Here is a 27,809-nt window from a genome sequence, read left to right as displayed (position 1 = left end):
TGCAATCGATTCATAATAGAATTCTAGTATGATTACACCAATTTTCACTATAAAATTGACAAACAAGACCTAAATCGAACTCAAACTAAATTTGCGGTTTAACTCTTTTATATCTCAAAAAAGAAAAAAAATGCTATAAGTCCTTTGCCAAGTTGCAATTTCAACAACACATGCACAATCATCTGGAAATCATTAGGACAAAAAGGACATCGTAGATCAAAAGTAACTTCCTTTTGGAAAAGATTCACATGCATTAGAATCAATTCATTGCAACCCTTTGGCATTTGTTTTAATCTTCCCAAAATATAGTGAAATGATACTTTGAATTTCTAAAAGTATTTATTTGGTGCTTAATATTTCAACCTATTGTTTTTAATATATCCTTGAGTTTTTAATCCGTGGGGTTTTCAAAAATATAATAAAGTGACAAAATATTTACACTTTATAAAACAATTCCAAAAATGAAAAAAGTCCAAGACCCATAATAAAAAATACAAAAAATGCATTATTAACCAGGTGGTCAACAACGTATAATATATTTGGTACACGATCGTTTAGATTTGGATATTGTTTAGTACTCGTTTAGATTTGGTCGTTTAGATTTGGATAGTTAAATATAACGATTTTTTTTTAATTCTATCGTTTAATTTGGTTACAGAATTGTTTAATTTTATTACACGATCATTTAGATTTTGTTTACATCATCGTTTATTTTTTAAAGATTCTTTGCTACAAGATCGTTTAGATTTAGTTAAACGATTTTTTTTTTTTTTAATTCTTTTGCTAGACAATATTTTATTTCTTTTACACGATCGTTTAAATTTGGCTATCTCGATTTAAACGATTTTTTTCAAGATTTTTTTTTTATATACGACCCTTTAGATTTGACTATTTTTTGTAACAAGAAGAACAATCAAATTATAACATTTTGGGAAAAAAAGGAGGAAAAGAAGAAAAACTATAAAAATAAATTGCAGCGAATAGAAGAAAAAAGAGGAAGGACAAACTTGAAATATTAAAAATGGCTAATTTCATGATTTTTGTTACACGTAGTTTGTTATATTCATGAAAATTTTTCTTTTAATTTTGTATTTAATTGATTGCAAATAAATTATTTTTAAATAATCAATTACTTCAATTATACGTTAATAGATCTTTCAAAATCTTGTGTCTAGAAAACCCATGAACATTTTCAAAAAAATTTAAATTACAACATTTGTCTATCTAATCTATCGCTAATTATTAAATGGTGAGATATTTTGTTATATTTATAAATATATTTTTTAATAATTTTATCATTTAAGACGATGTCAAATTTAGTAGTTATCATCTAAGCTTTTTTACCATTTACGTTTAAGGTCTGCAAAAGAGAAGAGTCTCTATAAATGACTTAGATGTTTCTAATATCAACTTATTTGTTTTACACGGAAGAAAGCCTATGATAAAAAAATGTGTGGAAGTAATAAGAAGATGCGATTACAACCTACTATTTGGAAGAAAAGCCTATCTTCCTTTTCTGACACGCTCTTCTTTTCTTCGATCAATCAAAATCTCCTTTGAACAACAGCTCAACAACTTACTTGTTCTCAGAGAATGAGTTGAAGACTGCAGATGGAAGAGCTAGCGAGAACCATTGATTAATTCACAACTGCAAAAGTATTTATTCATAGAGCTTTCATTACTTATACGAGAGTACAACCCTTTAACGAGAATAGTGCGAACGGAGAATTTCAATGGCAGGATTGAGTAGAGAACAACTTATTGGGAAGTCGGTTGTGCAGTTTTTGGTAATATTGTTGAGTGCAATCCAGAGATTTTGAAGAGGATAGGGGTTGGGGTCTCACTTTGACTCATTCCAAAACAAAACCACAAAATGAAAATGAAAATGAAGTGGAGGAGACAAATTCCACGTTATAAGAAAAAAAGTGAAAAAGAAACACAAAAATTAAGGGGAAAAGAGAAAAAAGTGTTTGGCCACAATCCACTTTCAAATTGAATGCCACTTTGGATGTAGCTTTAATTTAATGATAGGATGCAAAATAACTCCAAAAGCCAACAACTACATAATACATTATTATGATCATTATTATTATTATTATAAATAAATAATACACATCAAGATCTGAACTTAGTACATATTATATTAATATGGTGTGATGACATATATATCATTATTATTGCAGCCAAAATTTTTAGTACATAGATTAAGTTACATTTAATACATTCTCAATCTACATTAATCTAAAAAAAAAAAAAAAGAAAAAAAAGGAAGAAGAAGAAAACATTTGTTAATTAATAAAAACAATTGTTGTTAATTATTTGTGTGGGTCATCAAATTAAAAATAGGGAAGCAAGACCGAAGAATATGAGATAATGATTTGACAAATATAGAATGTTTGTTTGGTGAGAACATGTTGATTGAGAGAACAAAACCAAAACCCACATGACAAACCAACAAAGATTTAACCTTTTTTTTTTTTTTCAATTTTAATTTTGATATGTCTTTTTATTACTCTTCTTTTATAGTACAGATAATTTTAATTTTAATTTAAAGAAAAGGTACTTAAGTTTTTAGTCAAAAGAAAAAAAAAACATAATTATCAGTTAAATTATTAATATACATAGTCTAATTAAAAATATTTCATTCACACCAGTTATCTTATTAAACTTCATCAATTAAATAGTAAAATTTGAAATTTAAATATGATATTTATATTTTGGTTCATTTTATTATATTAGAAAATAATTTTATTATATAATAAATAAAAAGCTTACATATGACTAAAGAAAATTTTAGCTAACAAAATTCTATTTATACTACTCCCTCCCCGATTCTCCACTTAACGAAGAGTCCCATTTGCATCTTCCACCAAAAAAGTTGAGTAACTCTATTTGTAAATGATTCGGATTATGCTTTAAATAGAAGTATCCAATTTCCCACTCATATTCATTAATCGATGTTTGAGATACCCAATTGAGTTGTAAAGTTTAAAGTGAATATGTTTAAGGGTCTACCTGACAAATATTTAGTTAGTAATTGTGAAATACTTTTTTTTTTTTTTTTTTTTTTTTTTTAAATTGACTTACTTATGTTTAATTAAACTCTTAAAATTACATTATAAAATACTCTAATGTATTTTTAAGAAACGCAGAGTAATGTATAAAGATCAAGATGAAGCTGTGTATGAATGTACAAAAGAGCAAAAGGAAAAAGAAAAGGACTGAGTGGAGTATTGTTTGGTTTAAAAAAAAAAAGAAAAAGTAGTGAAGGACAATTAGGTGTGCTAGAAGTTGAATGAAATGAGTAAAGAGTGAAGACTGAAGTGAAGGGAAAGTGGGAGTTCATAAAAGTCCAAAATCACTGTGAAGGTTTGAACAGGAGGCGGTGCGGTGCCATTCTCTTCTACAGAGAATGGAGGTCCAGTCACGTGGTGTTTTGGTAATACATTATTGAATGGTTCGGTTCCACTTTGGTTGGCTTTACTAAAAATTTCATCTTTCTTTCTTTCTTTCTTTCTTTTTTTTTTTCTTTTTTCTTTTTTCTTTTTCCTCTCTTCTCACCAAACAACTTCAATTCCTTGTTCAATCACTGATTACCTCAATACCCAACACAACCCAGATCTTCTCTCTTCTTCCTGTCTTTCTGTCTCCTTTTCATTTTCCTCCACCTGCTCTGGAATTGGAGGATTATTCTATCTAACTCCATTTTGCTGCTTTTTTGATGGGTCATTGAGGATTTTACTTTTCAGCTTCTTTCTTCTGTTTATGGGCATGGAATTGAAGAAGGAAAAGCTTGTTAGGTGATTTTTCTTCTTCCTTTGCTTCTAAGAATGTAGTTTATTTAATTTCAAAGCGTTGTAATTGGTGGGTTGATTCTGTGAATCGATTGGATGCAATGAAAATCTTTACTTTTTTTTTTTTTTTGGGTATGCTTGGCTTTGTTATTGAGAAAATGTGGTGAAATTTTAAGTTTTTGTTATATTGAACTCTGTAAAATTGTCTGGCCTGTAACACTAGTTCCCTACTTACTTTCTTAGTTCAGTTGAGTGAGAGTTGTAAACGTTGCCTACTTCAACTTGCTTTGTCTTTATTTATGTGGATTAGCTCTGAAACTGTGATAATTACACGTTCCTATGCATTTTTTTTTTTGAAAAAGAAACATAATTTTTGATTGAACGTATGAAAAAGGGACTAATGCTCAAAGTAAAGTTGGGATGAGATCTATGCTATGTTCTTATGCAATTAGAATCTCCTAGTCTGTCTTTGTGTTTTTAGAGACTCCATCGCCGTATCACAACGGAAAATTAGATACTACTTGTACCAAATGGAATGAATTTACAGATTTTATTCATATCATTGCTTATCTTAACATCAATATAGGGAGTTCAGGGAAAGAATAATACTTGAAGTTGACATTTTAGTTTCTTTGCAGCATGATTGCTCCATGCTTATGAAGTACCATAGTTAGTGAAACTCTATTTACATAACTAGTGCATTTATAGACTAATGTATTAACTTTTATGTTTACAACTTTCATTCCCGAAATAGGTTTTATTCTGATCACAAAAAACATAAGAAATCTGCCATTGGAAGCAGCAATGAAGCAGTGCAACTTGAGAAGTCACCGTCAAAATACTATATTCCCTCATCAACGTCAACGTTTTTAATACCTGACAATGGACTAGGAGGAGGCAAAAGTAAATTGACAGAAACAATTAAAACGGAGAAGTCCAAGGTGTTTCCAGAGGACCATGAACCATGGAGCAAAAGAATACTAGACCCTGGTAGCAAAATTGTTTTGAAATGGAACCGGGTGTTCATTTGCTCGTGCTTATTGGCTCTCTTTGTTGATCCACTATATCTTTACTTGCCTGCTTTGATTGGGAATGGGGTATCCCAATGTGTAAGGACAGACTGGAAATTGCGAATTGTTGTGACCTGTTTCCGGACTGTTGCAGACTTTTTCTACCTTTTGCACATGATTATAAAATTCAGAACAGCTTACGTTGCTCCTAGCTCTCGTGTTTTTGGGAGAGGTGAGCTTGTGATGGATCCAAAGATGATAGCAAAGAGGTATATTAGATCTGATTTTTTTGTCGATCTAATTGCCACCCTGCCTCTCCCTCAGGTGCGTCAACTTCTGTTCCTCAACCTTCAACTTTAAATGTGGCGTTCTTTGTAACTTTAGTCATCATATTGTGTTTTCTATTTCTTTCTTGAGAAAGATTTAGGGACAGAAAGAACTCTGTAAAACTTTACGGTACCCTTATTTTGATGACAAATAGTCTTCTAAATGGAGATTAGGAAACCTACCTCATTATTTCAGCACCAACAGTTCTTTAATGTTGTAAGTCGAGGAGTTAGATTATTTCAGCAGTAGAACTTGCCTCATGATTGTTTTTATTATCACCCATCTACTTGTGGTGACAAGAGAGTTGTCATTTTCTTAGGCAAGAGTATGATGTGAGAATTATCCATCCGTGTTAACCATAACCTACTTTTGTCTAAGCAGTAACAAAATAGTAGCACATCTTTCTCAACCTGCCTTTTAGCACATCTTTTGCTCCAATCTAGTCCATTGAAGACTAGATTGATTTTATGTTTTAAGGGTGAGTGAGCTTGTTTAGAAAATCATTTTCTCAGCCACCGAACTACACCAAAGAATTAGCTTATTTGTAAAAGTTAATGGAATTTTTTTTGTGGTGGTCCCTACAGATTTAGTAATATGTGATTGCATCACCTTCTTCTAAGACTGATCTTTCTCAGTGGTGGTCTGGCAGAGTGGATGGTAGGTGGCTATTAGGCCTGTTTGAGAGAGATCTTTGGAGTGTTGGGTTAAAACTCAACATATATTGGATGTTAGTTGGTCTTGTGAAAAATTTGAGAGAACAAAGAATTAGTAAAAATGAATTTGACATGATTATAGATTAGGAAAGGATGAGTTGGTGACAAATATCCAAATTGGAGTAAATGATATATGAGACTCCAGATGTGTACATCTATCATGGGAAGTAGAACTGTAGAAGAATAAGTAGTGTCATTGGTTACTGAGAATGAAACAATTATTATTCGGCGATAGTTTAACCTTTGTATTTTGTAGTTTAATTATTAGGTTTTTTACCTAGACTTATAACTGTCTCTTCCGTGCAGTTTGTCATCTGGTTCATCATACCTGCAACAAGAAGTCGTCTAACTGATCACAAAAACAATGCACTTGCGCTTATTGTTCTTCTTCAATATATTCCAAGATTGTATTTGATTTTCCCACTTAGTTCAGAAATCATCAAAGCAAATGGCGTTGTTACAAAAACAGCATGGGCAGGAGCTGCTTATAATCTTCTACTTTATATGTTGGCCAGCCATGTAACTCTCTCATCTCTCTCTCTCTCTCTCTCTCTCTCTCTGATGGGAGACATAAATACTTAAATATCTGTGCAGAGGATTTCAGCAGCAAATAAGAAATCATGGCATATTTTTGGTTATATTCCTATTTTTTGAGGGAACTCCCAATCAGTAATATATTTTTCTTTTTGGCAGGTTCTAGGTGCTACATGGTATTTGCTGTCAGTTGATAGATATACTTCGTGCTGGAAGTCATTTTGTAGGAAGAAGGAATATAATCCTCTAGAGTGCAATCTAACTTTTTTTGATTGCGATACATTTAACAGTAATGCTCGCAAAACATGGGCAAACAGTACACTTGTTTTTGGAAAATGTGGCACTGATGGAGGAGATTTCAAGTATGGCATTTTTGAGAATGCAATGTCGAAGAATGTTGTCTCTTCAAACTTTATTGAAAAGTACTTCTATTGTTTGTGGTGGGGCTTGCAAAACCTGAGGTATGATTTTCTTTTTCTTTATTATCAACTTCTTGGTGTGCAACAGCTAAAAAACGCTATTTCCCTTGGGAGGTAGAACCAATAGATATTCTCTTTGAAATTGTCTCCCTAGGTTACAGCTTGCTCCTGTCTTGGTCTTTTAGTGATCTAAGCTTGAAGTATAAATAATATTCTTCATAATGCTTTTCAGACCTCTGCAATTTGAAAAACATAGATTGGTTTAAATGATGTCTCCTTGTTATTTTCCTCTCAACTTGCTTGTAAAACCCACCCTTTCCTGAAAAAGATTTCTGGTAATCTAAGAGTGAACTTAAAGTTAGCCAAGTATCCATACGTATGTAAACAATTTTACTTCTGATCTCAAAAGGATCTATGAATCACTGTTGGACTATGGAAAGTGGTATTTACTCAAGATGCAAATGAATTTGTTTTCTGCTGAATGAATTTGACTTCATGAATTGATCTTGAATGGACTTTTCTTCTAATTGAAAGTTTTGTTGTTAACTTTGCAACACAAGAAAACCCATGGCCGTGGACTTGCTATTAAATTGTTTAGGCAACTGTATAGAATGCTCATCATAGGTTCTGTATTGCTTGCATGCCTGGCAGACTAGTACAACCGGATGTATGATCTCATTCTTGTCCTATTATAGATGATTCTTTAATTCTTCATTTTTTCTTGAAAGTACTAATAACTTCTTACTTATTTTTTCAGTTCATATGGACAAAACTTGGAAACGACGACGTTCATTGGTGAGACATTGTTTGCTGTGCTCATTGCCATCTTAGGCCTTGTATTATTTGCCCATCTGATTGGGAATATGCAGGTAAGAAACTGGGGGATAAATTTTGTTCTTTATTCATTGAATGCATAACATGCAAATTGAGATGCCCTTGTCGTGTTTGCTTGTTCCACTCATGTTGGGTCATTAAGTTGATTAAAGGGTGTAGGAAAAAAGTAAACTTTATTGTCTTTCCTTGACAAACCCTCCGTAGGGCTAGAATCAATTTGATTACTTGTCTCACTAGATGGAAGAAATTGGTTTGGTTCTGCGATGATCTTCCTGTTTAACTGTCATAATAGGCACATGATTCGGTTTCACAAGTTTTTTTTTTAAACTAAAAATTTGATCTGGCCTCCTCAACTTGTGCAAATATCTGCCTGATCCTGAGTAGTCTATGTAGTGACATCTTTTGGATAAAATCTTTTGGTTCTTTTATGAAGGTGTTTCCGTGCAATTTCTTAGTATAAATGATCTGCATTCCGTTATCTTTTCATTTAATTAAATTCATTACCATTTGCTGCAGACGTATCTGCAATCCCTTACTGTGAGGCTTGAAGAATGGAGACTAAAGCGAAGAGATACTGAAGAGTGGATGAGACATCGTCAACTCCCTGAAGACTTGAAACGACGAGTTCGACGTTTTGTACAATATAAGTGGGTGGCAACCAGAGGAGTTGATGAAGAAACCATCTTGCAGAGCTTGCCTGCTGATCTTCGACGTGATATTCAGTGCCACTTATGTCTAGATCTTGTCCGACGAGTATGATTCTCTTGCATACTTATTCTTTATTTTTATATTGAGTCGCAATAATCTGGCTTACAGTAAATGCATGATAAATTTTTTTGAGTAGTGGCATTCTTATTATGAGGGCCATAGCTAGTGTTGCTATTAAATAGGCAGTAGATACACAACAATGAGATTAAGGAAGCAGGTCTTTGCTGCATGTGAAGACTATTATTCCTAATAATTAACCACCTAAAGTGGACCGCCAAAACTATCACCAATAGTTCTTTACAACTTTGCAAAAAAGTTCTTCCTGATTTTGATTACTTGTGTAGATGTGGTCATATTCTAAAACTCAGCAATTGAGTTGCCACCCTTGACTCACTAAGCAGATTGAAGCATTCTTCTTCCCCTGTTTTGCAGGTTCCTTTCTTCGCGCAGATGGATGATCAGCTACTTGATGCAATATGTGAACGCCTGGTCTCCTCCTTGAGCACTGAAGGTACTTATATTGTACGGGAGGGTGACCCGGTAACAGAGATGCTGTTCATTATTCGAGGCAGATTGGAGAGTTCTACCACAAATGGAGGCCGCTCTGGTTTCTTCAACTCCATAACATTACGTCCCGGGGACTTCTGTGGGGAGGAACTGCTTTCTTGGGCCTTGCATCCAAAATCCACCACCAACTTGCCCTCCTCAACTAGAACAGTGAAGGCACTCAATGAAGTTGAAGCTTTTGCACTCCGGGCAGAAGATCTTAAATTTGTGGCCAACCAATTTAGACGTCTGCATAGTAAAAAATTGCAGCACACATTCCGCTTCTACTCTCATCATTGGAGAACATGGGCAGCTTGCTTTATTCAGGCTGCTTGGCGTCGCCATAAGAAAAGGATGATGGCAAAAGACCTCTTAATGAAGGAATCATTTACTTTATCAGAACAAGTGGCTGATGAAACTACCCAAGGAGAGGAACAATTCTCTGTTGTTTCAAATCCTTCTCAGTCTAAAATGTATCTGGATGTAACCTTGCTGGCTTCAAGGTTTGCTGCAAACACAAGGAGAGGCGCCCAGAGAATGAAAGATGACTTGCCAAAATTACAAAAGCCTGATGAACCCGACTTTTCCATTGAGCCAGATAGATAACAGTAAGCAGTAGTCTCAAACACGTCTCTGGGAAGGGTGAAATCCATTTCAGATGAGCTTCCTTTTTTCTGTCATCTGGTATTTCAGATCTTACAGGGGCCTACTGCCGTTTTCCTCTTGATGTATAGTTTATAAATTACTTGCTTTAATCCAACCCTTAGAAGATCCAGGGATGCGACGTCGGTTTTGTGTTCAACTCTTATAGACAGTAACAGAATTTGTTGGATGGTTAAACGTGCTGCTGCCATTGTAGCTGCAACTTATACTTCACCAGACAGTACACAGTTCCTCATTTAGATTTTGATTGAATGCAATATCTTGATTTTTCACTGGACGGTGCTGAAATAGAGCTATGCTGGTGTGGGGCTGCTGCTGGGCAAGGAAGCTTCTGTTCATATTTTATGATTAGAGACAAATTGCATACCTTTGTCATTTTTTCTTTCCTTTGGAATTTTCTGACTTATCCATTATCCTTAGTTTTGATGTCCAACAAAGTATCTAGCTGAAAATGCACATATGCGTAGCAAGAGTGCTTTGGATTCCAGAATTTGTAAAAGTAATCCAGTTCGGTCACTCCTGTTGACGTCGAACTGACCTTGCAAATTTATCATCTAGTTTAAACTAAACTATAGAAAGAAAATCTATTTTTACCGTATTACCAGCTTCTTTAATATATTATTTAGGGGATCACATGATTATGGCAAGCAATGAGTGATAAAATCTTTCATAGAAAGTTTCTTGGGGAAGCAAAGAGAAAAGTGTTCTATTGACCGAGTATGGTGCCATGAAATACAAATCTGAAGGTTTAGCACCAGTTTTGTTTCATTACATTCTCTCTTTCAAGGATTATACCTATCAATGTCATAGAACTCTATATTCTTGTACTTCTGGGAGATTATCTCAGCTTGTACCTTTCTGGCAGTGTCCGTTGCACAACCAACAAGAATAAGAACAGAGGTTCCTGCGAATCCTCGAAATGCTGTCAAGTGTGTTGTCTGTTCAATCACCGCAGGACCAGCAGCAAGAATTGCCAAGAAGGCTGAACCAAGTACTGAAATCCGGCTTAGAACCTATAATCATTAAACAAGACACCAATCTAAGTAACTGAACTTCATTTTGGCCAAATCGAGGTGATAACAGATTCAGCAGCAAGAACATAAAATAATTGCATTATTACCGCTTTCAGAAATGAAGCTGTACTTTTTCCAGGGCGGACGAGGGGAATTGAAGCACCCTGTCGCTTCAATTGCTCACTCACATCATCGGGATCCAACTGTAGAAATGTGTAGTAATAGTTGAAGAAGGCTATCAAAAGAATGTTGGTTGGCAGATAGAACGAACCTAGAAGAATCCCATTTGTTAATTTCGTTAGTACCAACTAAATAGGAATGCAGCAAATTCAGTGGGCTGTGAACCAAAACATCTTACCCCCTGGATTTAAAGCAAGTGCAGCCTTCTTTAGGACCGATAGCCCTGTGAAGCGAGCAAGAGTACCTGGAAGGGCCAACGTTGATGTCGAGAAGATGATTGGCATTACACCGGAACTATTTACCTGCGCATTATGAAGGTAGTACAAATTCCTTGTTGGTTAATAAAGGTCATATTACAGACTATAACTGAAATCCGGGAACATGAATATTCACAGTTACAACATTAAAGTGCTCCAGGACTTTTAAAGTTTAAGCTTCTTTAAAGTTAAAAACTTTAAAGTTCGCTACTGACTGATAAACTAGTTAGTCACTAATTCAATGTATAAGAATGAAGAAGCCGGAATAGGAATACAGACCTTGAAGGGCAGGTAAGCAGATTTCTGAAGTCCTCCACCTCTGCTTGTGTATCTTGAAGCATAATTGAGGGGGATTTTTCTTTCTGCTTCCTGAAAACCTTGGTTCAGATAAATCATAATCATATAAAATAACACATTTTGTGCAATGAAGAAAAAGATATATACTTATTAACCATTACTTACCTGAACATATACAATTCCAAGTACCAATAGAAAGAACGAGATCATGATAGCAACCAATCCAACATAATTACCATCCTGGAATGCCTGTGCAGTGGTCCTTCCAAAGGATGCCGGTAAATAGGAGATGATGCTGGTGAATATTAAAAGAGATGTCCCATTTCCTAGCTTTAGGTCTGTGATCCGTTCCCCTATGTACGTTGTTATGACTGAGCCAAGTGTCAATAAAGTAACAGAAGAGAGCACCCATTCTGTACTAAAATCATTAACATAGGGGCGAAGGTATAGAACTTGGCCAATTGCCTGTGAAGAAAATGAGAACATAATTGAAGAAGTAAAATAAAAGCTCACAAACATTTGAAGTACATTTAAAGGTAGAATATAATATCCATTAGAAAGAAAACATTTTGATACACAAAAGAACATTAAGAACTGTATATTCAATGCCTAAGATCCTTCACAGTTCAGAATATATTTGGCAATTGTTTCACATTTTTGCTGGCATCTGCTGTTGTTTGAATGGGTGCCCTACAGGGATACTGAAATCAGCTTTCAATAAATTTAAAAGTAGAAAATTATATATCGATTCCTTCCAGAAGAAACTTTGTGCCATGTGCATCTTTGAATGAACTTTGTAATAGACTCGAGTATTGAAAGCTTCAAAATACTTTAGTCTGTACTCTTCGAAAGTGCAATTTCTTCAAAGTTCAAACAAAATGTCCATTTAATTCAAGATTGAAAATATGTAATCCCAAATGAGTTAAAAGGTCAGTTTCTACGGTTTTCCTTTTCCCCTTCTGAAGTTGTTAAACCCTGTCATATTGAGTTGTCAAGTTCCTTACTTGTACGATTGCAAATCCAACTGAGGCATATCGAGTATATTGCAGAATTTTCTTTCGCCCAGCTTCGCCTTCTCTTTTCTGAAGGTCTTGCAATTTTGGATAAATTTGAGCAAGAAGCTGGAAGACAATTTGTGCATTGATAAAGGGAACAATGCCTAGGGAGCATATCCCCAGCCTACCAATGCCTCCTCCAGAAAATGAATCTAAAGTGCTCAATAAGCTGTTCTGATCCAAGTTCCCGACAAAAGCCTCTCGGTTCACTCCACCAAGAGGGATATAGATTCCAAGCCTTGAAAGGGCTAAATAGCCCAAGAGCTGTAGAAATTTTCCAGGCAACGGACCTTTGAAGAAATCCCCTATGTCAATGGAACTGTCCTCGATTGCAGCTGCAAAGTCAAATTAACTTCAGTAATGCCACTACAGGATCTATATCCAGTACTTGTTATGACATTAAGAACAAGAAACAAAACCTGCTAATCCACGAGCTGATGGAGATTTATCTTTTTTTGTGCTTGAAGCACTGTTAAATGTTTGGCCAAAATAACCAAGAAAACTTTCCCATGTACTACTTAATTCGGAAGAAAGATCAGGACGGATGCCCAAGGGATCAAAAACTGAGCTCTCAGAACTGAGAAAGAGAAACTATTATCATGTCAACTATAGACCAACCACAATTTATGGCAGTTCTAGAACAGAGACATTAACAAACAATATATCGGTTTTAGTTCATTTCCCAAGTTGAATGGACCTTCAAACCAATGTATAGTAACCAATGCTGAATCCCAGGTAGGCAGGTAGAAATAAAACAACTGAAAAATGCATGCATTCCTTCATATTTCTTCTTAATAGCAGATAAATCACAAAATGAATGTACGTTTGAATCTATCAGTAGACGATCAGCATCACCAATTAGCTAAGTATATGTATATATACTTTTCAAACAAAAGGTCAAAGTAATTGGCTCTAGATTACAGTAAGAGAGCACGTGATCATTACAAACATTAGGTTTCTGCGTTCAAATATAGGTCTAACCCGCTCTATTCTGGAAGACCAACACAGCCAAAAAGAAAGTTTACCGAAAAGACGATCACCACTTAGTGACTTGACAACCAATCAGACGCAACAACACAAACTCAAACTGATCTTCCTAAGTACAATGGATTTCATTTAGCATATGATTGTGAACTGTGTCCGTGTCAACTACTATGAAAAAAATCAACCAAGATACGTTTTTTTTTAAAAAAATTAGTAGCATATTGACTAAACTTCAACACAATCTACCAAAGACATTCTCATCTAAATGAGTCTTTCTACATCCCTAAGTACAGCAAAAGCAGATCCTTGCTCAAGAATCATTGGCTAACAATTATCCCGAATTCTTCAGGGGGATCCCCTTCTCCGGTGACAGAGAAACAAGAAGATCTTAGATGACACAAAAATGTATAACGCTGCAGGCAAACAACTGCACCATAGGTGAAGCAAAAGGTACAGAAAAACAAAGAACCATCCATAAGACATACATGAAGAAGGACCCACATGGAGAAAAGCCCAAAAAAGCAAAGCTAAAAGATAAGTTGAAGGAATTGAAGGGCAATGAGCAGAAAAAGAAGATAAATAGAGGAGTAGCACCTGTTGGAAATGAGGCCAAGGTTCCAGGATTTGATGGAACTGGGCTTGCCCGGAACAGAGAAGGAAGCACGGGCGAGTGAAATTCTAGGTCTTGGAAAGCGCTTAGAATTGGTAAGAGATTGAGTGGAGAGAGTGAAGCAAAGGGGCGAAGAAGAAGAAGCTGCAGCAGCTTCTCTGAATGTTATCAACATTATTTACTCCCACCTCGGTTTCGGTTTCAGTTTCTGAAAGGCTAACGTTATGTGATGTTCGGTGGATTAGGCGTGGCCGATTCTTCCCTCACCCTATCCATTATTTTTTTCTCCTTTTTCCTTATTGAATTTCTTTGTTGGAATTTGGATTTGTAGGATTACGTTTCTTTTTCATTTTCTATTGTTGTTAACAAAGATAATTTTCGTACTTACTTGGGGGCTGTTTTGTTTTAACTACATCATTGGGATTGGGAATGGGAATGCGACGGTGTTAGAATGAGCGAAGAATCGTAGCAAAATAAAATGGGACGGACATAAAAAAAAGAGGTTTGGTTTGAAAATGACAAGAACAAAATTAATTTAATATTACATTTGAGTTCAAAATCTTCAATTTAAACGTAAGTTTTAGATTAGGTTACAAAAAAAATATTTAAATTTTGTTCAATTCTGGTTGTCAATTTTAGTTATTGTACTTTTAAAAAATCTTAAATTTAGATTATTTTTTATCAAAATCTATTAAATAATAGCAATAATTTTATGCGCTAAAAGACATTAAGAATATTTTTTCAAAATTTATAGCAAAAATAATATAGATACAAAAAGTTAAAAAGATTATTTTAAGAAATAAATAATCAACTAGTATTGAGGACTAAATTTAAAATTTATTGAATGTATAAAAACTAAAATTAGTAAAATGAAAACATAACGAACTTCCTTAATTTATACCAACTAAATTGAAAATTTATAGATGGTACAAAGGTCATAATTAGACATTTGAAATATGTAAATTTAGTTAGACATTTGAAATATATAAATGCAAAAGGAAAATTATATTTTCAGAATTCCATATTTTTTCTTACTGTTTTATAACGATTTTTCAAATATGATAGTTCTTCTTCTTCCCGATTTTTTTCACGTTTTTCGAGTTATTCATCTCGTCTTTTATATATCTTTCATATTGATCATTCTTTCTCTTGTTTGTAATTTTCGATAACATTCTTTCTCATATTCATCATTTTCCATAACATCGTTTCTCTTTTTGTCATCTTAGACAATCAAGATCGTTTATATTGTTATGTCAATATCGTCTTAGTGATTTTGGTTTCAGTGAGTATTCTAAATATTGTTTTTGTCTGAGTTCCTTAGTTGATTATAAAATTTCGTTCAGTCTACATCAAGATAGAATGTTTAGAATATTTAGGTATTAATGTAAGACATTCTGTATTTTGTTATGAAGATTGTTAGTATGAAAATTTTGATGATTGTTTACGTTGAACTAAAAATTTATATTTCAGTATGAATGTTGTTTTTTGTTTTTTGTTTTTTTTTGCGTTTAGAACTTTTAAGAATTACTGTAAGAATTGTGTATTTCATTATGAAGATCAATAGTTTGAAGTTTTTTACAATAATTTTCATTGAATTACTTGATCGTTTAGCTTTATCAACATCATCGTTTATCTATGTAGACACAATTGTTTTCCTATATGAACACGATCGTTCATCTGTATGAACACGAACATTTTCAATATTTTATATGATCAACGTGTTTAAACGATCGCGTATCTAAGTCAACTCTATCGTTTAGTTTATTTTATATAACAGTTTACTTTAATTTATACGATCGTCTATTGTTATCAAATGATCGTTGAGTATTTATTATCTTTTTTGCACGATCGTCTTTTTATTTTTTGCATTGTGTTTATTTTTATTGTTTTGTATATTTTATTCTCTTATTCTGTGATAAATATCTATCTAATTCTTTCTATCACCATTAAATACTTAATTATATATATTTTTTTCCAGATTACAATGCCTATTCCTATTGTTGTTTTTTAATGGAGGTCAATGGAATGATTGCAATGTTTACAAGAATTACTCAGTATTGGAAATTTTGGTAGACATTCGAGTCAACTTTAATTCTTTGGGTGCTTTGAAATGTGAACAAATTGAATTGGATGAATCAGTAGAATTATCTGTTTTACTTTATTTTGGTAAAACTAATGTTTAAATTGTGGTGCCAATAAAGAAAGACAATGATGTTGCTTGGTATTTAGCTTTTGCTAAAGATGCAACTAGTAGAAATCCATTAGTTGCCCATGTAAGTGTTAAATGTTTGGGAATGTCTTCTTCTTCTAGTAGTGTACGGGAGAATGTTGATACGCCACTGAATATAGGTTCTTCTTCTTTTGTTTCAAATGATGAAGTTATAAGAGACATCTCTTATTATTCTGATTTGAAGGAAAAAAGTTTATTTGAAAGTAAGGAAGTGCTCTCAAAGCATTTTTGCATAATAGCAGTGAAGAACAACTTTCAATTTAGAACTACAGTATCAAATTTGAGGTCTCTTGAATTTAGATGTCTACAAGAAGACTGCAAAATGGTATGTTAAGGCATCTCTTTATAAGAATACACTTATGACCATGATTGTTCATTGGGTACTGCCTAAAGTTCTCACATGCAAGCTTATTCAACAGTAAGTGGCAGTTGTTTGATAGATGATTTTAGATTCAGGTCTACTAATCGTTCCATTCTAAAAGAGATTGTGCATAAGGCTTGTACAAATCTTAGAATTAATATAAGTTACCAAAAAGCTTGGAGGGCGAAAGAACATATGGTAAAGATATTAAAAGGTGACGCAGTTGAATTGTATTCATTGATTCCAAGCTTTTTTGATAAATTAGTTGAATCTAACCCAGAAATGATCAGTTTTGTATATCAAATTTAAATTCATTTGCAGATACATGTAGATAGACTAATATCACAGTCTATCTAGATAGACAAATATTAGCATCTATCATATTCTTTCTATTCTTTTTTGTTTTTGCTGATAGAAACGTGTTTGTAATTATTATAGGTACATGCACTGCTTTAGAAATGGATAACAGTGATAATTTCAAGTTTTGCTTTATGGCTTTTGGTGCATCAATTGAGGGGTGGAAATATTGTAGACCTATTATTTTTGTTGATGAGACATTTTTGAACTGTAAGTTTGGTGACATAATCCTATTAACAACCTCATCACAAGATGGTAATAATCAAATCTTTCTTCTTGCTTTTGCCATTGTATATTCTGAAAATGATATATCATGGACATGGTTTTTTGAGAAGATACGAGGTAGTTTTTCAGAGCGGGCTAATTTAGTCATTGTTTCTGATAGGCATCTTAGCATCCCTAAAGGAGTTTTAAGAGTGTTTTCTGATTTTGAGTATTGTGTGTGCACAAAACATCTTTTAAGTAACTTGAAACTCCATTTTAAAGACCCACTATTTGATAAATATTTCTTTAGTAGTGCTTATGCATACACTGTTGATGAATTTGAATACCACATGAGATGCATGAAGTCCGTTTGTTCAAATATTAGAAATTATCTTAGTAGTGTTGGTTTTGAGAAGTGGTCTCATACATATTCACGTAGACGAAGGTATAGAATGATGACATCAAATTGTGCAGAAAATGTAGATTCAGTGTTTAAAGATATTAGAGAACTACCTATGGCTACGATGTTTAAAGTAGTCTTATGAACAAAGTAAAATTACTTCTACAATGAAGAGTCATTTGACTTCTTGGGCTGAGAATGTTCTGCGTTTAGAACATGAAAAATCGAGAAGATTATTGGTAAGATTTTTTTTTTTTTTTTTTATCTTGGACAGCTAGAGATAGACTGTTATCTTTGTCTATCCGATAGATAAAGATATCAATTTATTTGTTCCTATCTCAGATAGACACAGATAGATTGCTATATGTATATATCTAATGTTTACAAAGATTGAAATTTATTTGTACATATTTATTGTTTTCTTAATTTTCGTTATTTGTCTTATGTATTAGGTTAATCCAATTAGCACGATTGAATAAAAAGTAATGGATGGAAATCAACAGTTTATTATGAAGTTAAACCTGGGATGTTGTAGTTGTCGAGTATGGGGTGTTGAAGAAATTCCTTGTGCGCATGCTCTTGCTATTCTGTGAATACTTAATTTAGATACCTATTCTTATGTATCTGAGTTTTATTATAGAGAAACGCTATCAGCAACATATAGTGTTGTATTCAACCTATTAAAACTCATTTCAATTGGAGAGTTGAAGATTCCGTTATGAAAACATTACCTCCAGTCTTTAAACGACAAGCTGGAAGATCAGGAAAACAAAGAATTTCATCTGTTGGCGAATTTAGTAGTTCAACCAGATGTTCCAATTGTAATTGTAAAGGAAATAATAGTAGGACTTGTAAGCAAGGTTTGAACAAGTAATGAAAATGTGTGATCTTTTTCTTTCATTCTAATACATAATATTATGTATAAATGTTTGACATTAAAGTTGGTGAATGACTACAAAGAGTATGGAGATTTAATAACGTGATCCTTTAGTTTTAATTAAGAGATCGTTTACATGTATTAACAAGATCATTTAGACTTTACTAAATGATCGTGTGATGTACATCACAGGATCGTTTTAACTTGGTAATTGTACGTTTAAATATAGTTAGGAGATCGATTTGACTTAAGTACGTGGTGGTCTATGATGTCTTACACGATCGTTTAAATTCGTCGCAAAATACGCGATCGTTTAGACTTTAGCGTGGTATATATAAATGATCTTTTATATTTCTGTACATGAATGTTTTTATATCTTTATATAATTGCTTTCTAAAAACTATCTAAACAAATATAAACATTCAATCAAAAGGTGATTAAAATTAAAAAGTAAAAACTGTACATGTACATCAACCAAAACAAACATTTTATTTACCAATAAAATCTATTTACCCAAAATTCTATTACATACTGTTGTCTAAACAATTTCATGTTATCCATAATTAGATAATTACGGTTTGCATTTGATGCAAGATATTCAACAAATTTGGCACAGAAAATCGTGCAATTGAATGAAGCGCCTTTTCTTAATGTGGATCTTACTACTGGCCAAGGGTCGTACGTGAAATGTTTTCTTTGCTTATGTAATCCAATAGCAATTGCTAGTGATGAGATGCATCATGTAAGTATTGCAATAGCTGCATCAACAAGTTTTTGTTCAACATATATTGGCATAGAGTCAAACACATAGATCTTGCATTTTTTTATGTCGCTGCAATAGCCAACCAGTGTTCTTTTATGTTGATGCAGCCAATCACGTAGTTGACATATGCCCACCTACTTTATCGTGGATTGCACCCTTAGTTGAATTGAAATAGTAATCTAAATCGCTTTCTGACCATGGAGCTAAGTGTCCTATTGTGTCTGTTCATTTAATCTCTTTATTTTCTGGTGTCAGCACATGATCATCAAAAAGTCGTTGAATAATTGTGGGTTATTTTTTGATGCCAATCTTGAAGAACAAATAAAAAAAATTTAGCCAAAATATAATTATGCAATTTAATTTCTATACAAAAAAAAGTTTAAAGAATAATAACTAACCATAAATGACGAATCTACTACTATAAAACTATATTTGCAAAGATGTTTTATATGTAACATCTTATTCTGCACGTGATACAATAATAAATCCATGGTCTAAAAAAAAAATCAGACGATCGTTTAGTGAATACAAGTGATAGTTTATCAAAATTCAAGATATCGCTTAGCAAATATAAGTGATCGTTTACAACATTCTTTTCGAAACTGAGCGATTGTGTACAACATTTTTTGTTTGCTTATCCAATTAAGCGATCGTGTATTATAAATAAATGACAGTTTAGTTAAATAAAGAATATTGTACTTGATCGTGTAGTTGTATATATAAAATGAAATTTGGAAAGAGTACTTACATCTCCTAGTATCCATGTGTTTTGTTTAAGGGTTTTGAAAAATTCCTTCTTTTTTGAATGAGAACACTACTGTTCTCTCTTCATTAGTTATAGATCTCTTCCAAGTTTAGTATGTCTTCCACAATTTTGGATCCATTAGCCATAAGGGATCATATTTATCTATTTCTCGCAATTTGACATCTGAGATAGTTATTATAGGTTTTCATATGACCTTAGTAGATGGTGTGATTGGATTAACTTATTGAACAAACACTTTTTTATCTTCTATTTTACATAGCTTTCTTCTTTTTATTGGTTTTCGTTGTTCCTTCATTTCCTAGAATGCACAATATTAAATAAGAAAAAAAACAATTAATGCAAAGGACTACAGAGTTCTTATATATACATACCAATAGAAATTCTAAGTCAATGTTGAACTTTGTTTCTCAGTTACTGGTTCATTTTCTTTTTGTATTTCAATAGAAGTAACTGATTCATCATTTTTTTGAATCTCATCATGTTGTTTAGGTCTTTCCTACTATGTATAATATTAGACAATAAACAAACTTTTAATTCAAAGGATTACATAGTTGTTGTATATACATACCACTTGAGATTTTATTTTTTTAGCTGAAGTAGATGGTTGCACGTTGTCAATTTTTAAACCTTGTTCCTAAGTCACTGGTTCATTTTCTTTTTGTATCTGAACCATAGTAACTGCTTCATCATTTTTTTGTATTTCCTATAATGCATAATATTAGATCAAAAACAAATTGTTAATTCAAAGGACTACATAGTTGTTATGTATACATACCAATTGAGATTATATTTTTTCAGTCGAATTAGATGGTTGCACACTGTCAATTGTGACTTAGTTATTGGTTCATTTTCTTTTTGTATCTCAACAAAAGTAACTGCTTCATCATTTTTTTTTGTATTTCCTACGATGTATAATATTAGATAAGAAACAAACTATTAATTTAAAGGAGTATACAGTTGTTGTGTATACATACCAATTGACATTCTTCATTTACATCTGAAATTGATGATGGCACTTTGTGACTTTTCAAAATTTGTTCCAATGGAGCTAAAACAAGATCTTTGAGAGTACTTGATAGTAGTATCTCATAAAGTGGAAGTGATTGACTCATAAGTGGAAGAGTAGTAATCATTTCCGGCAGATCTTTTTCTTTCTGGCTTTGAGCATTCATTTTATCTGATATATTGCTTATAGTTAATAGCAAGTTTGCATCTCTGCCGTCTATGCTAATATCACTGCTTGATTCTTCTTGATGTTGAGGTGATGTTGTTTTTTGTTCCCTAAACAAAATGAGAAAAAAAAGGAAGAAAAAGAAAAAAAATACAATTGTTATTTATTTAAAATGTAAATAATTTTCAACAATATAAAGTAGTAAATAATGAATGAAATGTTAACCGTTGAGTTTCATTGGTAAGTTCTTGAGTATGTGGCTCTTCAACATATGGTTCCTCAGTGCTGATCATATCTTCTGCATTCTAATGGTCATTATTTTTGTCCACATTGTCATGATCAAAATCATCATGAAGATCATCTTGCAAGTGATTAATATCATCATTCCCTTGGTTCTGATTATGATTCTAATAAATAAATAAAAAGAAAAATAAAATTAAAAAAAATCGATAGCTACACGATCGTATATATAAAAGTAAACAATCGTGTATTCTATTTAAACAATCATGTAAATGTGATAAGTGATCATTCAAATGAGATAGGCGATCGGATATTGCAGTTAAACGATCATTTGTTTAAACAACTGATAAACGAGATACTTTTTGGAATCAAAGTTTACCTGGACCAATCTCTCGAGCATGTACTTCATTTCAGACAACTCAATGACTACTTTCTAATTGCATTATCCATCCTACAGACTATGGAACTTAATGTGGATAAATCCTTACGAACTCTGTCGATGTCCTTTTTTAGTTTTTTGTAGGATTTTGAATGACTTCATTCTAGTTTGTCATTGGATCTAGAACGTTTATTTTTGGTTATTGGATTAGTTTCAGGCTAATCAACTACTGTTTGTCTTTCTTTTCTTTGTGGTGACGGTATCACAGCAGAATTAAGCCCATCGACATTTTCATTGGATTGAAGCAGAGGAGATGAGGTTGATCGCAAGTTATTCAAGTCATCGTGATCTGATGATTGATTGTTCATAGTATCAGCAGGAGTATTGGTATCACTGCTGTTAATATCTAGCATAGATTCATCGTCTTCAATATTCATGTTATCATCCCCTCGAATCCAACTCTCCTTAAAATCTTTCTCTTGGGGTGATAGCTTTAGTCTAGGTTGAACAACAGTCTGCAATGTTATAATCAAAGAATTGTTAATACGTTGTATATCAAACTAAGCTAGTTTTAATCTAAGGTAAACGATCGTTGAGAGTGATATGATACACGATATGGTACCTAATGTAAACTATCTTACATTAAGCTAAACAACTGTATATCAAAAGATACAAGATCACGTTTCAAATGCAAACGATCGTACAATTGTTGTAAACGATCGCAAACAACTTGTACTTACATTTTTGTTCTCGAATATGTTTTTCTGCATTATTTTGTACAATGGAGCTTGTGTATAATTCCATCTTAATATTCTAGATATCCCTCACTTTTTTTGTGGCCAGGTGTTCACTTGCAGTTGAGAGTGTTTTATAAGCCCACACCTAAAACAATCAAACAAATATGTTAATATTCGATGTTTAGTTTGTATTTAACTAAAGTATATAAACAAATAAAAATCACCTAAAAAGCAAGTACGTAGCCTTTGATGTTGTAGTATGCCACTGCTTTGGAACTTCTTGCCCTATTTAACTTGTATGCTTCTTTTTTTCCTTGTAGAATTGTTTTCAAACTGTTGAGCAAATGAGTGTAGAAGAAAGTTGACCAATCAAAGTTCTTAAAAACTTCTTCATCATCTACTCTTCCCAAAACATCCATATCGAACTGCGTTTTCATTATCCTTCCTCACCATCAAAGTTTCAATAAAGAGGGCTAAGACAATCTTCACAGCATCATCATCAGTTGTAAAGTCAAAATTTTTGAAAACTTCCTCAACTTCCAAGCACGTTATTATCTTCTTGTTTTGTGATTCAAATAGGAGGTTTTGTGGAAGCTTATTGTCATAATTTTCATCTAATGTTACATTGGTTGCCCATAAACCGATTATGATGTTGAATTTTTTTTTTTGGGTGAAACGAACATTTTTCTCTAAAACAGAAAACAGTTTCCATTTGCGTTAACTTCTTTAGGTATCTACCTCAACAAGAAATGATGGATCAACCGATCGTTGAATACCATGTTAACCTTCAGTAATGGACCAATAATTGTTTTATAAAACAATTGTTTTATAAAACATTTGTAGCTGTTCTTTGGTTAGTTTATCCTTAATAAGAGTGTCAATCTTGTGGACTTGGCATGAGACAGTGGCAGGAAAGTATTTTTCCCTAGGTACAACCATCCTAAAAAGAATGATCATAATATATTTTCATTATGTACATGATCGTTTATAAAACACTAAACCCTAAAGCCTAAAATTAATATGTAAAGCGCTAAACATCGTTTAGACTATATACACTATCATTCAGACCAATATACACGATCATTTAGTCAAGGTTAAAGTATCGTTTACTTGACGTAACAGATTATTTAATCCAAATAGAAACACAATCGTAATACAATTAATCGATAAGTAATGATAAATGAAAACATTTAACAATCTTGAGAATAAAAACTTAACAAAATTGGAAACGCCTAAGAGTAAAAGTTTAACAACAGAACGATCGTGTTCAAGACAGAAGTGGAAACGTTTGAAATATAAAGAAGACGAAACGTAACATTATAGTACAACAGTGATAACATAGTTCAACAACAAAAATTTAGAGTTATACTATAACATACCTTTTGACGTTGAAAAGGAAAATGGACGTTTGAGAGGAAAAGAGAAAGGGAATAGGAAATGTTTCAGACGAAAAGCTAAAGTGAATAGTGCGTTTGAAATGAAGTGACCGAAAATGAAGAAGGTATCGGTGGTGACTCATTATTTGGACGAATCATTTCTTCGGACAGAAGAAGATTAGGTAAACAGTTACTTGAAATCTCACTTATCAGATTCCATTGTAGAAGACACAATTTTCTGTGAAGAATTTGTCATGATATATATGATCGATGCATAATATCATGAAAAATGGATGCAAATTTTTTGCTGCTACATATATGGTTGGTCTTTACCACAGAGGCAAGATTGTAAATTCGCGTGCTTTTTTAAAATGTCGAATCGCATTCATTAACATGTCAGCGCGTTTTTTTAAACAATATGTGTAAACGATCATTTACACTTACTGTTTAATGTAGATATATATATATATATATATATATATATATATATATATATATATATATAAATGATCGCGTAATTAAGTCAAAATGATCTTTTAAAAGATCTAAATGATCGCATTGTTCAATGTAAATGATATACTCTAAACGATCGTCAATTAAGATCTCCTAATAACATCAAAACGATCATACTGATTAATCTACGTGATTGTTTATTTAAGTCAAAACGATTTTTGAATACGTGTAAAAGATTAACATTAGATCCTCAATCTAAAAGATCTTGTCATTCCGTAAACGATTGTTGTTCATTAAGGTGCACGATGTAGTAATTTGATGTAAACGTTTGTTTAATATAACATCCAAGTGATAATGTTAATTACTTTAAACCATTGTTTAAAACATATAACCGATAATGTTAATTCTTTTAAGCAATCATTTTACAACACATAAGTGATAATGTTATACAAGTTAAACAAGTATAAAATAGAGAAATTATAAAAAACTCTTATACATTATTTTCACAAAGCTTTGTAATTAAGCTTGCATTCATTGCAATAAACATTTAGGCATTCATTCCCTTCTCAAGAAACTGAAAGGCTTAAAAAAGGTTTTCACACTTAACAAGTCTTTTCATTAAATGGACTTAAGATGACGAAGACACATATTTTTGGTTTGAACTAAATTCAGACTGACGTTGACTGGCTCACTTACCTATATAAGCTTAGCCTCGTAGCAGCTTAAGAGTAATAATAAAGACGATGATTGCGAATTTGATTCACCGTATCTAAGATTACTAGAAGCTGTCACTTGTGGCACACTAGCATACACCAAGCCGCCTCAATGACTGCTTCTTCTTCTTCTTTTTATAAGGGCTTTTACTCCTTCCTCTTCTTCAAAAGCTGGACGACTTCACCTTAACCATCTCTAACAGTCGAAGATAAAGGATTATCTCCTAAAGACACTGTAGAAGAATGGGTATAAGGATTCGAATATCCTAACCCTTCTTGAGCTAAACAGCGACAATATCTTCCTTTTTGAATTCCTCCCACTTTCAACTTCGATGGGACGATTCTTCAGAATCTAGGAAAGTTGATAAGAGCATACCATAGTCTTTTGTAGACATTTTCAGAAGCACCTTGCACGCCTTTTCCTTTTTCTTCTTGATTTTATCGTTCTTTGTCCAAATAGCAGCATCTTGAATCCTAGCATTTAGACACTTATTTTCTCAAAATGAAGAAACGTTTGAGACGAAAAGTTTAGAAATCCTAAATATAATGGTTTGTGAGAAGGGTTTTAAAGGAAGATGAAAGGATGGAAAGGAAGAGTTTTTTTTTTTTTTGTGATAATAAATGGCAATTGATTGTTTTCAACATGCTTATTGACCATTATCACCTACAAAGCCTTAACACAAAGATGCTCGACCACGTGGCACTAAGTGCTTCATTAATTATACGATGAGATTATGCAATAATCTACATGATACTAAAAATCTACGCGATATTTGATTTAAATATAAAATATCGTGTTGAAATACCTACACGATCGTGCTAATAAATGTAAACAATCTTGTTATATGCTTTACATGATGGTAATCAATGTTAAACGATCGTGCAGTTATGTAATTGTACAACGCGCGTATTTACCCTTTTCACCCACAAACCTTAAACTTTTCACATAGTTGCCACGTGGTCTTTTCACCCACAAACATGCGTATTTACCATTTTCACAAACCCTAAACTTTTCACATCGTAAATCACTTTCATTCATATGTCATGTGTCTCTATCAACAATAAGTGTAAAGGATGCGATTATTGCCCATATTCGATTACTCTAAACGATCATATTGCTAAGAGTAAATGATCGTTAATTAAGTAAACTGAATAATTTCAAAAATATCATAGTAACTAATCTATACGATTGTTGATTTAAGTAAAAAAAACATCTTTGAATATGCAAAAATGATAAACATTAGATCTTAAATCCTAAACGATATTGTCATTACCGTAAATGATCTTTTCAAATGTACCAGGACGATCTACTAAATTGATTTGAACAATCGTTCATAACATCTATTCGAAAACAATACCAACCTTAAACATTCATATACAACATTTAAGTGAGAATGTTTTACAAGTTAAACGATGTAGTATTAATCCAAAACAATTAAATGTAAATGTTCAACAAGTTTAAAACAGAGAAGTTCAGAAAAGTTCTTATACATTGATTGAAACGTTATTACATGTAAATGTTATCTGCCTTCCTCGAACCAACTTTTCGTTGTATGTACATGGTACAAAACAAGTAAAATAGACGTTTGTAAAAAGTAAATATTCATGCACATAATGTTTTTATAATTTTGACTATCGAAAAATCGTACAATCATTTCATTCAAAAACATCGGAGTTTTTGGAGCTTTTTTCTACCAGTTCTGCAACGAATCATTGTAATAAGCATTGTGGCACTGTTTTCCTTCTCAAGAAATTCAAAGGGTTTAAAAAAGAAGGTCTTTGTCGATGTCTGGTAATGCCTACACAACTTCCATAGGTTGTGCACTTCATCAAGGTCTTGCACAACTTTGCCAGAATTGTGTACCAAACACCAACATCATCTTTCCTTGTGAATCTCATCCTTTTCCAACTCTAGCCGGAAGAGTGTTCGGAATCTAGGAAGTTGTTAAGAGCATACCATAGTCTTTTACATGCATTTTCTGAAGCACCTTGCACGTCGTTTCCTTTTTCTTCTTGATCTTATCGTTCTTTGTCCAAATAATAGTATCTTGAATCTCAACATTTACACCCTTATTTTGATAGAAGGAGGAAAAGTTTTGGAGGAAAAGATTAAATCGAAAAGTTGATAAATCTAATGGTTTGTGAGAAGGTTATAAAGGAAAAGGAAGCGTTTTCTTGCGTTATACTCTCTGAGAAGTGAATAAATGCGAATTTATTATTTACAACACACGTATAGACCACTTTCATCCACAAACCCTAAACTCTACACATGCTTGGTACGTGGCCATAATACCTTAATTTTATAATTGAAATCACATTTATTAATTACACGATATGTGTAAATGATCGGTTAAAATCATGCAATAATCTAGATGGTACTGTAATCAAAACGATATCTGATTTAAATGTAAACAATCGTTTTGATAAACCTACTGATCGTCTAGTAAATCTAAGCGATCCTATAATACATTTTATGTGTCACACCCCCTCTCGGACTACTTGCTAGCTTAGATCGAAAGACGGTGTGAAGCCGATGGACACACTTTTCTTTACCTGTATCTGTCGACTCTGCTTAAATATTTAATGTGATAAACTTGCCAATCTAGTATATAAACTATTATACATGCAACAAAACACAGCGGATCCTAGGCTAGTCATACACATACATGAAGTGTATCTCGGAAATAACTGATTTCACGAGTAAACCTAAAGACACCTTAACCAAAATATAACCAACAAAGGTTTATACAACCGCAACTCCTAAAACTTATATAAGCTATGGAGTATCTATATCATACAAAGATGTATATGCATCATAACATAACATACTTTATGCAC

At 32.8% G+C, this 27,809-nt stretch overlaps 2 protein-coding genes across 2 annotated transcripts; one reads left to right on the top strand and one right to left on the bottom strand.

Annotated features, from left to right (window-relative positions):
• Window positions 1-3,215: 3,215 nt before the first annotated feature.
• On the top strand, window positions 3,216-10,146 carry LOC103487299 (cyclic nucleotide-gated ion channel 17). The gene is made up of 7 exons (XM_008445574.3): window positions 3,216-3,800; window positions 4,549-5,128; window positions 6,151-6,363; window positions 6,538-6,839; window positions 7,555-7,666; window positions 8,148-8,384; window positions 8,772-10,146. Exons 1-7 carry the CDS (start codon window positions 3,766-3,768, stop codon window positions 9,489-9,491), a joined length of 2,199 nt encoding a protein of 732 aa, XP_008443796.2. The 5' UTR covers window positions 3,216-3,765; the 3' UTR covers window positions 9,492-10,146.
• Window positions 10,147-10,186: 40 nt separating this feature from the next.
• LOC103487300 (preprotein translocase subunit SCY1, chloroplastic) lies at window positions 10,187-14,250 on the bottom strand. The gene is made up of 8 exons (XM_017044312.2): window positions 13,929-14,250; window positions 12,770-12,927; window positions 12,300-12,685; window positions 11,461-11,760; window positions 11,278-11,367; window positions 10,920-11,043; window positions 10,669-10,832; window positions 10,187-10,561 (listed from the first exon to the last, which is right to left on the bottom strand). The coding sequence occupies exons 1-8, from the start codon at window positions 14,117-14,119 to the stop codon at window positions 10,331-10,333; spliced, it is 1,644 nt and encodes a 547-aa protein (XP_016899801.2). The 5' UTR covers window positions 14,120-14,250; the 3' UTR covers window positions 10,187-10,330.
• Between the last annotated feature and the right edge of the window lie 13,559 nt (window positions 14,251-27,809).

The sequence above is a fragment of the Cucumis melo genome, chromosome 2 (assembly GCF_025177605.1).
Source record: "Cucumis melo cultivar AY chromosome 2, USDA_Cmelo_AY_1.0, whole genome shotgun sequence".
In the NCBI taxonomy this organism is placed as follows: Eukaryota; Viridiplantae; Streptophyta; class Magnoliopsida; order Cucurbitales; family Cucurbitaceae; genus Cucumis; species Cucumis melo.
This window is presented reverse-complemented; position numbering and strand designations above follow the sequence as displayed.